This window comes from Moschus berezovskii, chromosome 6 (assembly GCF_049115385.1).
Source record: "Moschus berezovskii isolate FMDL1 chromosome 6, NW_MosBer_1.0, whole genome shotgun sequence".
NCBI classification, from domain to species: Eukaryota; Metazoa; Chordata; class Mammalia; order Artiodactyla; family Moschidae; genus Moschus; species Moschus berezovskii.
Window position 1 is genome coordinate 96387947 of NC_142465.1, and position 14918 is coordinate 96402864.

Consider the following 14918-nt stretch of genomic DNA (forward strand, 5'->3'; position numbering starts at 1 on the left):
AAAAGACTCTGATGCTGGGAGGGAATGTGGGCCGGAGGAGAAGGGGACGACAGAGAATGACATGGCTTGATGGCATCACCGACTCCATGGATATGAGTTTGAGTGAACTCTGGGAGTTGGTGATGGACAGGGAGGCCTGGCATGTTGTGATTCATGGGGTCGCAAAGAGTCGGACACGACTGAGCCACTGAACTGAACTGATGGACATTCTATTATGTTTTACTTGCTCCTCTACTTAGGCACTAACATCACACCATTTTAATTATTGAGACTTTGTAATGTGTTTTTATATCGGATAAGGCAACCTCACCTCTTTGTTTTGCTAAGTTTTCCTGATTTTTCTTTATTTTTGTTTATAAACTGTAGAATTAGCTCATGTTGTTAAAAATAAATCTTCTGGAGATCAATCAAGATGGTGGGGTAAGGGATGTAGAGCTACCGCCTCTCAAGAGCATAACAGAAAATACATCTAAATGTGGAACGAATTTCACTAGAAATTGGCAGAAGGACTCCTATACAATCAAGACTATAAGAAAGATATACATATAATGAGGTAAGAAGGAAAGAAAAGAGACTGAGTTGAGATCTTTGCTCCTGGGAGAGACTCAGAGGAAAAGGGAGAATTCATTGGCAGACACCTGCCCTGGGGAGTGAGCAGTGAGAGCTATAGATTGAGCACCCCAGTTCTGGAAGAAGAGCCCTCTTGGCTGGCTGGGGGACCACTGGAACTAATAGGGGAGCTGTGAGAAGCCTGGATTCTGCTCCTGAGGAGCACATGCACACTGGCTTGCCCCCAGGACGGGCAGAAGGAGATGGTCAAGTAGCTGCTGGGTTTCCCACAGCCACCTTGGTGCATGAGTCCCAGTCGAGTGAATATTCCAGCCCCATTCATTCTTCATATCATGGTGTGGTATTGGAACTAGGGCAGCTACTACTGAGGAGAAGACATAACTTAAGGATCCAGAGACTACCCAGACCCAGGGCAAGTCTGGTGGGGTGGCAGTGGCTATGGTTGGTGCTTACTCAAGCTGCACATCAGAGCTGGGGGTGCGGTGCAAAGCCAGCGAGGAAGAGCTCAAGAATGCCTATCGGAAGCTGGCCCAGAAATGGCACCTGGATAAAAATCTGGATAATGCCGCAGAAGCAGCCGAACAATTTAAACTAATCCAAGCGGTGTATGATGTGTTGAGCGACCGTCAGGAAAGAGTGTGGTACGATAATCATAGAGAAGCTCCGGTTAAAGGTGGACGTGAATATCAAGATGACAACTGAGATTTGCTTCACTGTTTCACTGTGACCTGATACTCTGGTTATGGCGATGATGAAAAGGGCTTTTATACAGTGTACCGTAATGATTTTGAAATGATTGCAAAGGAAGATCTAGAATCTGCTTTAGAAGAGAACATGGAAGATTTCCCAACTTTTGGAGACTCCCAGAGTGACTGTGATATGGCAGTCCACCACTCTGTGCTTACTGGCAGAGTTTCTGCACTCAGAGCCTCGCTTGGAAAGAAGAGTATGATACACAGCAGGCTTCAAACGGCTGGGAGAAACAAGCCATGGAAAAAGAAAACAAAAGAAAAAGCGAGGAAAGGCGAAGAAAGAGAATGAACTTGTCTGTCAGCAGGTCGCTTTCATCAGTAAAAGGGATAGAAGAGCGCAGGCTCATCGAAAGCTTGTGGAAGAACAAAACGCAGAGAAGGCGAGGAAAGCGAGGCGATGAGGCGGCAGCAGAAGTGCAAACAGGCCAAACTGGCAGAGCAGTACAGAGAGCAGAGCTGGGTGGCAGTGGCTGACTTGGAGAAGGAGCGCAGGGAGATGGAGGCGCAGTATGAAAAGCAGTTTGGAGATGGATCGGGTGAAGAGGAAGCGGAAGAACCGGAGCTCACAGACGGACAGGATGACAAAGACAGCGACGAGGCGGAGGACGCAGAACTTTATGATGGCCCTTACTGCCCCGCGAGTGATCGGTCTTTCAAGACCGAAAAGGCTGTGAGGAATCATGAAAAATCAAAGATGGCTGCCTTGTTAAAACAACAGTTGGAGGAGGAGGAAGCAAATTTTTCAGGACCTCAAACTGGTGAAAACAGTCTGAACACCAATTCCGAGGAAGAAATGGAGGAGGCGCCAAAACAAAAGCTTTCTAAAAAACAGAAGATAAAGAAAGAGAAACCAGCACAGAAATGTGATGATAATTTGAATGAAAATGGAACTGGAGAAGGAGTAAAGGTTGACCCGGAAGATACCAACCTAAATGAAAACAGTACCAAAGAATTGGAAGATAGTCTCCAAGAAAATGTTGGGGTCACAGAGACTGTGGAACTGTGCGAATACCCAAAAACTGAGGCTAAAAGTTTTTCTAAACCCAAAGGAAAGAAAGCCAAAGACACTAAAAAGTCTGTCAGAGTACCTGCTGAACCCCAGACAATGGGTGATGTGCTTATCAGTTGTACAACCTGCCACAGTGAATTTCCATCCTGGATTAAACTTTTTGATCATAACTAAAAAGCCTCTTGATGAAAGTGAAAGAGGAGAGTGAAAAAGTTGGCTTAAAGCTCAACATTCAGAAGACTAAGATCATGGCATCTGGTCCCATCACTTCATGGCAAATAGATGGGGAAACAGTGTTAGACTTTATTTTTGGGGCTCCAGAATCACTGCAGATGCTGATTGCAGCCAGGAAATTAAAAGATGCTTACTCCTTGAAAGGAAAGTTATGACCAACCTAGATAGCGTATTAAAAAGCAGAGACAATACTTTGCCAACAAAGGTCCATCTAGTCAAGGCTATGGTTTTTCCCGTGGTCATGTATGGATGTAAAAGTTGGACTGTGAAGAAAGCTGATCACCGAAGAATAGATGCTTTTGAACTGTGGTGCTGGAGAAGACTCTTGAGAGTCCCTTGGACTGCAAGGAGATCCAACCAGTCCATTCTAAAGGAGATCAATCCTGGGTGTTCATTGGAAGGACTGATGCTAAAGCTGAAACTCCAATACTTTGGCCACCTGATGCGATGAGTTGACTCACTGGAAAAGACTCTGATGCTGGGAGGGAATGTGGGCAGGAGGAGAAGGGGATGACAGAGAATGAGATGGCTGGATGGCATCACCGACTCGATGGACATGAGTTTGAGTGGACTCCAGGAGTTGGTGATAGACAGGGAGGTCTGGCGTGCTGTGATTCATGGGGTCGCAAAGAGTTGCACATGACTGAGTGACTGAACTGAACTGAACTGAACTGAAAGGCCACGGGTCATGCAAGAGCACCTTTATCCTTAATATCTTTAAACAGTGTAACAAATAGTCGAAATAAAAAAGAGAAACTTAAAAATAGAAATTCTGCCAATGCTTTTTCCTTTCAATTTTCTCTAGATTTGAAACCAAAAACTGAAGTGAAATCATCTAAAGAGTTAAAATTTCAGTGATCTGCAATTTATTGCATTGTGGAAGATTACTTTTTATCTTGTGAAAACATTCTTTAAAATATATATATTTTTAAACATGTCATTAGTGACTGAATTCTACTTTTGCCATCTGAAATTGACTTGAATATTCATCTCAAAACAGGTAAATATTGTGAAGTATGTATTCTTGACTTTTGTTGGCTCATGTCGACGGAAATGTAAAAGGAGAATTAAATTATTTTAATGCATAAAAAAAGAAATATAACTTTTAACAATGATTTTTAAAGTCTTTCACAAAGTAATTTGCTCTATGTATTTATGATATTTATAGAAGTTTTAATTTTTGTTCTAGTGGTTATTTTATTTAATATTCTTAAACTTTTATTTCTTTGGACAATATTTTTTTCCTAATAGAAGCAAAGATAAAATTAGTGTGATCTTTCTCATCTACTTTGATCTACCACCCAATTACATTCAATGTTGTGATCTTTCTCAGAGTTTTTCTAACACTAATATTACATATGCTAAGATTTTTTATTGCTTGATTTGTTACACTTTAAGTGATATCTTTTGACACAGAGCTATTAGACATTAGGTAATTAGAGAAAGTCTTTTCTCATCGTTTTTTCATCTTTTCCTTCCTATATCAGCCACAAGCAACAGTCTAAAATAATCTAATTACATGAGATTATATGAGATACTATAGCAAAGTGTATATTTTAAAGCTTTCCAACTCCATGGACTGTAGGCGGCCAAGCTCCTCTGTACAAGGGATTCTCCAGGCAAGAATACTGAAGTGGGCTGCGATTCCCTTCTGCAGGGGATCAAACCCAGGTCTCCTGTACTGTAGGCAGATTCTTGACTGTCTGAACCACCTTCCCACCAGGGAAACCTAATTTAAAATAATCTTCTAATTAAAAACATGAGATTATATGATATATTGTAGCAAAATGTATATTTTAAAGCTTTCAGTGGAAAATTTAAAAAACAATACAAGTATTCATTTACAAACAATCCTAACCTTTCACCTCTTGTTCTTCCATATCAATAAAATTTAAATTCACCAAAACTTGGATAACATGGACTTTTCCAGTGGCTCAGTGGTAAAGAATCCACCTGCCAATGGTGTAGACTTGGGTTTGATCCCCGGGTTGAGAAGATCTCCTGGAATAGGAAATGGCAAACCACTCCGGTATTCTTGCCTGGGAAATCCCACAGACTGAGGATCCTGGCAGGCTACAGTCCAGGGAGGTCACAAAAAGTTGCCCATGACTGAGTGACTGAGCACACTTGCATGGGTAACATACTTCAACCTATAGATAATTGGTCTGGCCTTTGCCAGAACAAGCAGCTAGAACATTAACCAGAGAGACCTTGCCATGGAGACTGTGTGGCTTCCTTTTAAATTAACATCTTAAAGGGAAAGTAGTGATGTAAGGTAATGATTGAAAGTTCCTCTTGGTAATCATTTATAATTATCAGTGGCATCTAAATATGCTCATTAATTCATCCTCTTAACTCTGGCAACTGTTGTCTTTGATCATGTTCTAGTCCATTACCTACATTATTATGTCTGTATTGTGACAAAAATCTATCTTCTGTGTATCAGAGCTGTATACTGGTGGAAGGTGGATAATTTTTATTTTTGTAGAAGTATTATTTGGCATGGTGACTGTGTTAATTTGTGGGGAGTACAGAGAGTCTGTCATTAGAGAATTAAAGAATATGCAAGATAAAATTCAGCAACTTTCTGGTTAGTGCCTTGGTTGAGTCTAGTGTCTGTAATATTAAACATGATAATTTACAGATTTTTTCCCCCGGGTGATACTTTAGGAGAATTCTAGTGGTTGGGAAGCTTTGAATTCCTTGTGCTGGGATTTTTCCACATAAAATGGTGAGTGTGAGAGAAGGAGCATAAATTTGGATTTTGGTTTCTTCTCTCGTCCTTTTATTGTCAGTTATTTATTCAGGAATTCTTTATGGAGTATCTAGAGGAGACAAGGCACTTTGCTCAGCACTGGGTTTACAATGGTAAACCAGATACACATGGCTTGTGTCTTCATGGATATTTAGTCTACAAAGAAGCACATAGCATAGTTATCATTGCAATATGTGTTTTGAGGAAAAAAAAACATTATAGGACTATATAGTAAAGGCGATTGAGATGAGATCTGAAAGATGCAAATGATGATGGGCAAGGTGGAACAGGAATCAAGAAATCTAGGCAGAGAAAATTGCATCTGTGAGGTACTGAGGGTCTTGTCTTAGTTGAAGAACTGGAAAAAGACAAGAGTCAAGATTGGGAAGGACCTGATATTCGACTGGAAAGGGAAATTGGTGGGTACCATATTCTGTTGAGATGCAGCAGGAAAATTCTGATCTTTTACCAAAGAGCTGGGCCAGCCACATACATAATTTGTGGAACTCAGTGAAATAAAAATGCAAGATGAAAATTCACAGTCTTTTTCTACAAAAAACTTTTTATTAAGAATTTCAAGACAGTGACAACAGAATATTAAACCAAATATAGGATTGTTCGAAGTACTGTGCTTTGTACGACTGCACAGGTTACAAGCCCAGGAAGTTGGCTCTGCCTAAAGGCAATGAGAAGCCAGGGAAAAGGGTTAAGTAGAGGAGAGAGTATACTTGGTTTACGCTTTCTGTTGTTCTACCAAGGCATGTTTGTTTAGTTAGTGAGTAATGGCAGAGGCAGGACTACCAATGATTACTAATGTGATCTTTACAAGTCTTGTGCCTAGATACATAGGTGTCCAGATGTGCTGTGTTGCTGCTGCTGCTGCTAAGTCACTCCAGTCGTGTCCGACTCTGTGTGACCCCATAGACGGCAGCCCACCAGGCTCCCCCGTCCCTGGGATTCTCCAGGCAAGAACACTGGAGTGGGTTGCCATTTCCTTCTCCAATGTGTGAAAGGGAAAAGTGAAAGTGAAGTCGCTCAGTCGTGTCCGACCCTTAGCGACTCCATGGACTGCAGCCTACCAGGCTCCTCCATCCATGGGATTTTCTAGGCAAGAGTACTGGAGTGGCTTGCCATTGCCTTCTCCGTGTGCTGTGCTAAGTCACTTCAATCCACTCTCAGTTCGTTATTAGGGGTAGTAAAATGGTGAAGTCTGGGATTTTTGCTTCAGGTCATTCTATTTAACCATTACTTTAATACACTGAATAAATTTATCCAATAATTATTTAACAACTCAAAGTTTCAAATGACTGACAAGAAGTGTCCTTAATAGCGTGCTTCGTTTTTGGAATCAACTGATATTCTGTGACAAAAGTATTCCGAATTCAGAATAAGAAACAGGAAATAATTTAAAGAATACAAAAAGGAACAACTTCCTGCTAATCCTTCTTTGTTTCAGTGATTTGCATAGCCCGCTTAGAATATGCAGTCCTACTGTTCTAAAATAATAGGCAGCTTGTCTTCAAAAGTATTGAGAACCAAAACTTTTGTCCATTAATACTGAAGAAAGAGTCTTAAGTATTATATGGTTTAGTAAGAAGTAAGCAAACCAGAAAAAAAAAAATTCTGAAACAACCATTTTAGTTTTTATAATAACCTTAATTTTTGTGTGTGTATGTACTTTAATAAACACTTTATAGACAAATAATAATCACCAAAATTAAAAACTTGATAGTTACCCATAGTTTATTTTTTGAAACACAAAGGAAGAATTTTCTTTAAGGGCTTTAATGACAAAATAGAGGCCAACCTAGTAGCTTTTTTTTAAAGTTTAACTTCTCTAGAAATTGGCTACTTTCTTATTATTGTTTTTTTTTAATCTGGTTAACTCACGTTTACAAATATGATTGTAAAAATCTCTACAGCTAATACTGTTTTTTAGAGAATATTTATAAATTATGACAATCAGTTCAGTTGCTCAGTCGTGTCTGACTCTTTGCGAACCCATGGACTGCAGCACACCAGGCCTCCCAGTCCATCACCAACACCCGGACTTTATTCAAACTCATGTCCACTGAGTTGGTGATGCCATCCAAACATCTCATCCTCTGTTGTCCCCTTCTCCTCCTGCCTTCAGTCTTTCCCAGCAGCAGGGTCTTTTCCAATGAGTCAGTTCTTTTCATCAGGTTGCCAAAGTATTGGAGTTTAAGCTTCAACGTCAGTCCTTCCAATGAACACTCAGGACTGATCTCCTTTAGGATGGACTGGTTGGATCTCCTTGCTGTCCATGGGACTCTCAAGAGTCTTCTCCAACAACACAGTTCAAAAGCATCAAAACTTCGGCAATCAGCTTTCTTTACAGTCCAACTATCACATCCATACATGACTATTGGGAAAACCATAGCCTTGACTAGATGGACCTTTGTTGGCAAAGTAATGTCTCTGATTTTTAATATGCTTTCTAGGTTGGTCATAACTTTCCTGCCAAGGAGTAAGTGTCTTTTAATTTCATGGCTGCAGTCACCACCTACAGTGACTTTGCAGCCCCCCAAAATAAAGTCTGCCACTGCTTCCCCATCTATTTGCCATAAAGTGATGGGACTGGATGCCATGATCTTAGTTTTCTGAACATTGAGCTTTAAGCCAACTTTTTCACTCTCCTCTTTCACTTTCATCAAGAGGCTCTTTAGTTCTTCTTCACTTTCTGCTATAAGGGTGATGTCAACTGCATATCTGATGTTATTGATATTTCTCCTGGCAATCTTGATTCTAGCTTGTGCTTCATTCAGCCCAGCGTTTCTAATGATGTACTCTGCATATAAGTTAAATAAGCTTATATGCAGAGTACGTAAGTACATAAGTACTTAAATAAGCTTATATGCAATATACAGCCTTGATGTACTCCTTTCACTATTTGGAGCCAGTCTGTTGTTCCTTGTCCAGTTCTTACTGTTGCTTCCTGACCTGCATAAGATTTCTCAAGATCTCTTTAAGAATTTTCTACAGTTTACTGTGATCCATACAGTCAAAGGCTTTGGCATAGTCAATAAAATAGAAGTAGGTGTTTTTCTGGAACTCTCTTGCTTTTTTGATGATCAAGCGGATGATGGAAATTTGATCTCTGGTTTCTCTGCCTTTTCTAAAACCAGTTTGAACATTTAAAAGTTCATGGTTCACATATTGTTGAAGCCTGACTTAGAGAATTTTGAGCATTAATTTACTAGTGTGTGAGATGAGTGCAGTTGTGTAGTAGTTTGAGAATTCTTTGGCATTGCCTTTCTTTGGGATTGGAATGAAAACTGATCTTTTCCAGTCCTGTGGCCACTGCTGAGTTTTCCAAATTTGCTGGCATATTGAGTGCAGCATTTTCACAGCATCATCTTTTAGCATTTGAAATAGCTCAACTAGAATTCCATCACCTCCACTAGCTTTGTTTGCAGTGATACTTCCTAAGCCCACTTGACTTCACATACCAGGATGTCTGGCTCTAGGTGAGTGATCACACCATCATGATTATCTGGGTCGTGAAGATATTTTGTATAGTTCTTCTGTGTATTCTTGCCACGTCTTCTTAGTATCTTCTGCTTCTATTAGGTCCATACTATTTCTGGCCTTTATTGAGCCCATCTTTGCATGAAATGTTCCCTTGGTACCTCTAATTTTCTTGAGGAGATCTAGTCTTTCCCATTCTATTGTTTTCCTCTATTTCTTTGCACTGATCACTGAGGAAGGCTTTCTTATCTCTCCTTGCTGTTCTTTGAAACTCTGGATTTAAATGGGTATATCTTTCCTTTTCTCCTTTGCTTTTCACTGCTCTTCTTTTCACAGCTATTTGGAAGGCCTCCTCAGACAGCTGTTTTGCTTTTTTGCATTTCTTTTTCGTGGGGATGGTCTTGATCCCTGTCTCCTGTACAGTGTCATGAACCTCTGTCCATAGTTCATCAGGCACTCTATCAGATCTAAAATAAATTTAAGATCACTTAAATCTATTTCTCACTTCCACTGTATAATCGTAAGGGATATGATTTAGGTCACACCTGAATGGCCTAGTGGTTTTCCCTACTTTCTTCAATTTCAGTCTGAATTTGGCAATAAGGAGTTCATGATCTGAGCCACAGTCAGCTCCCGGTCTTGCTTTTGCTGATTGTATAGAGCTTCTCCATCTTTGGCTGCAAATAATATAATCAACCTGATTTCAGTGTTAACCATCTGGTGATGTCCATGTGTAGAGTCTTCTTTTGTGTTGTGGGAAGAGGGTTTTTGCTATGACCAGTGCATTCTCTTGGCAAAACTCTATTAGCCTTTGCCCTGCTTCATTCCATGCTCCAAGGCCAAATTTGCCTGTTACTCCAGGTGTTTCTTGACTTCCTACTTTTGCATTCCAGTCCCCTATAATGAAAAGGACATCTTTTTTGGGTATTAATTCTAGAAGGTCTTGTAGGTCTTCACAGAACTGTTCAACTTCAGCTTCTTCAGTTTTACTGGTTGGGGCATAGGCTTGGATTACCGTGATATTGAATGGTTTGCCTTGGAAACGAACAGAGATCATTCTGTCATTTTTGAGATTGCATCCAAGTACTGCATTTCTGACTCTTTTGTTGACTATGTTGGCTACTCCATTCCTTCTAAGGGATTCCTGCCCACAGTAGCAGATATAATGGTCATCTGAGATAAATTCATCCATTCCAGTCCATTTTAGTTCGCTGATTCCTAAAATGTCGGTGTTCACTCTCACCATCTCCTGTTTGACCACTTCCAATTTGCCTTGATTCATGTACCTAACATTCCAGGTTCCTATGCAACATTGCTCTTTATAGCATCGGACCTTGCTTCTATCACCAGTCACATCCACAACTGGGTGTTGTTTTTGCTTTGGCTCTGCCTCTTCATTCTTTCTGTAGTTATTTCTCTACTTATCTCCAGTAGCATATTGGGCACCTACTGACCTGGGGAGTTCATCTTTCAGTGTTCTTTTTGCCTTTTCATACTGTTCATGGGGTTCTCAAGGCAAGAATACTGAAGGGGTTTGCAATTCCCTTCTCCAGTGGACCAGATTTTGTCAGAACTCTCCACAATGACCTGTCCATCTTGGGTGGCCCTACAGGACATGGCTCAGAGTTACATTGAGTAAGACAAGCCTGTGGTCCATGGGATGAGAATGGTTAGTTTCCTGTGATTGTGGTTTTCAGTCTGTCTGCCCTCTGATGGAGAAGGATAGGAGGCTTATGGAAGAGAATGACTGTGGGGAAAACTGGGTCTTGTTCTGATGGGCGTGGCCATGCTCAATAAATCTTTAATCCAATTTTATGTTGATGGGTTGAGCTGTGTTTCCTCTCTGCTGTTAACCTGGGGTCAAACTATGGTGGAGGTAATGAAGATAATGATGACCTCCTTCAAAAGATCCCATGCAAGTACTGCTACAATCAGTGCCCCCAGCCCTGCAGCAGCCTACAACCAAGCCATGCCTCTGCTAGACACTCCTGGACACTCACATGCAAATCTGGGTCAGTCTCTTGTGAGGTCACTGCTCCTTTCTCCTGGGTCTTGGTGCACAAAATTCTGTTTGTTCTCTCCAAGAGTCTATTTCCCAGTCCTGTGTAAGTTCTGGCAGCTCTGTGGTGGTGTTAATGGCAACTTCCTCCAAGAGGGCTTATGCCATACCCAAGTCTGCTACACCCAGAGCCCCTGTCCCAGTGGCAGTTCACTGTTGACCTGCACCTCCACAGGAGACGCTCAAACACAGTTCTGTCTCAGTCTCTAAAAATATTTTATTTTGTGGATGTCATTCTTCTTTAGATACATGCTATGAAATGTAAGAAATTAACTTACTCAATACTGTTTATGGTTTAACTATAAAAGCAAAGCATCTTAGAGGGTAACATTACTTACATGAGTAAAATGTGCGGTCAATAAAAGTGATTCACTTTTCATATATTAGTTTAGGATTTGTTAGTATAGAGCAGTGCATAATGGAGAAGTGATTGCTTGACTGAAAGTTACTTTCAGTCTAACAAGAGAAACAAGGCAGACACAAAAATAAATATATAACAGTAAACAATCACACCATAAGACCTGATCTGGCTATAGAGAACTGTACACATAAGGGGTAAGTAACTAGGATATCCACACAGTCAAAGGCTTTGGCATAGTCAATGAAGCAGAAATAGATGTTTTTCTGGGACTCTCTCGCTTTCTCCATGATCCAGCAGATGTTGGCAATTTGATCTCTGGTGGCTCTGCCTTTTCTAAAACCTGCTTGAACATCTGGGAGTTCGCGGTTCACATATTGCTGAAGCCTGGCTTGGAGAATTTTGAGCATGGCTTTACTAGCGTGTGAGATGAGTGCAATTGTGTGGTAGTTTGAGCATTCTTTGGCATTGCCTTTCTTTGGGATTGGAATGAAGACTGACCTTTTCCAGTCCTGTGGCCACTGCTGAGTTTTCCAAATTTGCTGGCATATTGAGTGCAGCACTTTCACAGCATCACCTTTCAAGATTTGAAATAGCTCAACTGGAATTCCATCACCTCCACTAGCTTTGTTCATAGTGATGCTCTCTAAGGCCCACTTGACTTCACATTCCAAGATGTCTGGCTCTAGGTCAGTGATCATGTTATCATGACTATCTTGGTCGTGAAGATCTTTTTGTACAGTTCTTCTGTGTATTCTTGCCACCTCTTCTTAATATCTTCTGCTTCTGTTAGGTCCATACCATTTCTGTCCTTTATCGAGCCCATTTTTGCATGAAATGTTCCCTTGGAATATCTAATTTTCTTGAAGAGATCTCTTGTTTTTCCTATTCTGTTGTTTTCCTCTATTTCTTTGCATTGATCACTGAGGAAGGCTTTCTTATCTCTCCTTGCTATTCCTTGGAACTCTGCATTCAGATGTTTATATCTTTCCTTTTCTCCTTTGCTTTTTGCTTCTCTTCTTAAAAAGCAGAGACATTACTTTGCCAACAAAGGTCCGTTTAGTCAAGGCTATGGTTTTTCCTGTGGTCATGTATGGATGTGAGAGTTGGACTGTGAAGAAAGCTGATCGCTGAAGAATTGATGCTTTTGAACTGTGGTGTTGGAGAAGACTCTTGAGACTCCCTTGTACTGCAAGGAGATCCAACCAGTCCATTCTAAAGGAGATCAATCCTGGGTGTTCATTGGAAGGACTGATGCTAAAGCTGAAACTGCACTACTTTGGCCACCTCATGCGACGAATTGACTCACTGGAAAAGACTCTGATGCTGGGAAGAATTGGGGGTGGTAGGAGAAGGGGACGACCGAGAATGAGATGGCTGGATGACATCACCGACTCTGTGGACATGAGTTTGAGTGAACTCCGGGAGTTGGCGATGGACAGGGAGGCCTGGCGTGCTGTGATTCATGGGGTTGTGGAGAGTCGGAAACAACTGAGCGACTGAACTGAACTGAACTGAACTAGGATATCACATACAGACAGAGGTGATGAGCAGATGGGCCTAATCTTAAAGGCAGAGAATATGAAGGTGGATGTGGACAAAAGGAAGACTGGGAGTTGCAAAGGAAAGTTTGAGGTTGGGGGTGAGGCCTAGCCAATTATGAGTTTGCAAATTTAATACAGTATCAGTAGTAGATGGCCACTGGCAATAGAATTACATTAAAGAATGCTTTAGATTGATAGGATATTTAAAAAGTCTTTGCCAATCTAGGTGAGATGATAGAAAAATTAATTAGAATTAACACACATTTGGCCAAGAATAGGGCAGATAATTGTACTGGCCTAGTTTAGGATCCTGATAATAAAATAAAACTTCATGAAGGAGGTGGAATAATTATTGACCTTTAAAAGATAAGTATGAAACTGCAAAAAATTCATGGTCATTATTATTGCCCAATATTTATTTTTGTTGTTTTCTAAGATGTTGAGTAAACTGTAAGATTTACATGCAGGGGAAACCAGGACCTCTCTCTCTGAAATGCAAATCCACCTCAAAGCACAATTAACTGAAATGAGTTAATAGTGGGATAGCAGGGAATTATTATAATTGGACAAACATACCTGGGTTTAATTTAACTTGATAAACATATTCTAAGGGGTTAAAAAGCTTTGAAAATGGTTTGAAAAGACTATGAAAGCCTTATTGTTAAAAATATTTTAATTTGCATATTTTAAAAATATAGTTCTGATTTTTTATACAATTGAAACTCAATCATTGTACATACATGCTCAGTTGTGTCCGACTCTGCGACCCCATGGACTGGAGCCCACCAGGCTCCTCTGTCCACAGGGATTCTCCAGGCAAAAATACTGGAGTGGGTTGCCATTTCCTCCTCCAGGGGATCTTCCCAATCCAGAAATTGAACCTGGGTTTTCTGCACTGGCAGGCAGATTCTTTACCACTGAGCCACTGGGGAAGCCTCACAGTTATATTGAAACTCAATAACTGTACATGGTAATAGTGATAAAATTACTTGCCTCGGTCCACAGCTGATTCTTTCACTGCTTGTTCCACAGGCTCACAGAGGAAAAAGCTAAGTACACAATCACTCTGAAAAATAAGACAAAATATATTTTTTCATTTCATACATTTATTTATCATTCCTGTCTCTTAGTCTCGAAAACACTGACCCAAATATAGAATATTTATAGATACCTTTTTTATTTATAGATATATCTATATTTATAGATTCCATAAATAGGCAAAATATACTAGGAAGTTTATTAAGTCAATGCTATAATTTTTCACTAAATTAAGCTAATCGCTCATGAGATTAGAATCTGGCTATTTTATATTTCTTTAAGATTGCTGGGAGAAATATCAATAACCTCAGATATGCAGATGACACTACCCTTATGGCAGAAAGTGAAGAGGAACTAAAAAGTCTCTTGATGAAAGTGAAAGAGGAGAGTGAAAAGGTTGGCTTGAAGCTCAACATTCAGAAAACAAAGATCATGGCATCTGGTCCCATCACTTCATGGGAAATAGATGGGGAAACAGTGGAAACAGTGTCAGACTTTTTTTTTTGGGCTCCAAAATCACTGCAGATGCTGATTGCAGCCAGGAAATTAAAAGATGCTTACTCCTTGGAAGGAAAGTTATGACCAACCTAGATAGCATATTAAAAAGCAGAGACATTAGTTTGCCAACCAAGGTCCGTCTAGTCAAGGCTATGGTTTTTCCCGTGGTCATGTATGGATGTGAGAGTTGGACTGTGAAGAAAGCTGATCGCCGAAGAATTGGTGCTTTTCAACTGTGGTGTTGGAGAAGACTCTTGAGAGTCCCTTGGACTGCAAGGAGATCCAACCAGTCCATTCTAGAGGAGATCAATCCTGGGTGTTCATTGGAAGGACTGATGCTAAAGCTGAAACTCCAACACTTTGGCCACCTCATGCAATGAGTTGACTCACTGGAAAAGACTCTGATGCTGGGAGGGATTGGGGGCGGTAGGAGAAAGGGACGACAGAGAATGAGATGGCTGGATGGCATCACCGACTCAATGGACATGACTTTGAGTGAACTCCGGGAGTTGGTGATGGACAGGGAGGCCTGGCGTGCTGTGATTCATGGGATCGCAAAGAGTCGGACACGATTGAGCGACTGAACTGAACTGAACTGAACTGCAGGGGCTC

At 40.7% G+C, this 14918-nt stretch overlaps 1 protein-coding gene and 1 pseudogene across 3 annotated transcripts in view; one reads left to right on the forward strand and one right to left on the reverse strand.

Annotated features, from left to right (window-relative positions):
* Positions 1-14918, reverse strand: part of PIK3C2G (phosphatidylinositol-4-phosphate 3-kinase catalytic subunit type 2 gamma) — a 464511-nt gene that overhangs the window by 52090 nt on the left and 397503 nt on the right. For all 3 annotated transcript variants that reach the window (XM_055394272.2, XM_055394271.2, XM_055394273.2), the window contains one exon: positions 13764-13836. In XM_055394272.2, coding sequence (XP_055250247.2) covers positions 13764-13836 — 73 coding nt within the window. The remainder of the gene's footprint in view (positions 1-13763; positions 13837-14918) is intronic.
* Positions 1009-3423, forward strand: LOC148777692 (dnaJ homolog subfamily C member 21 pseudogene; annotated as a pseudogene).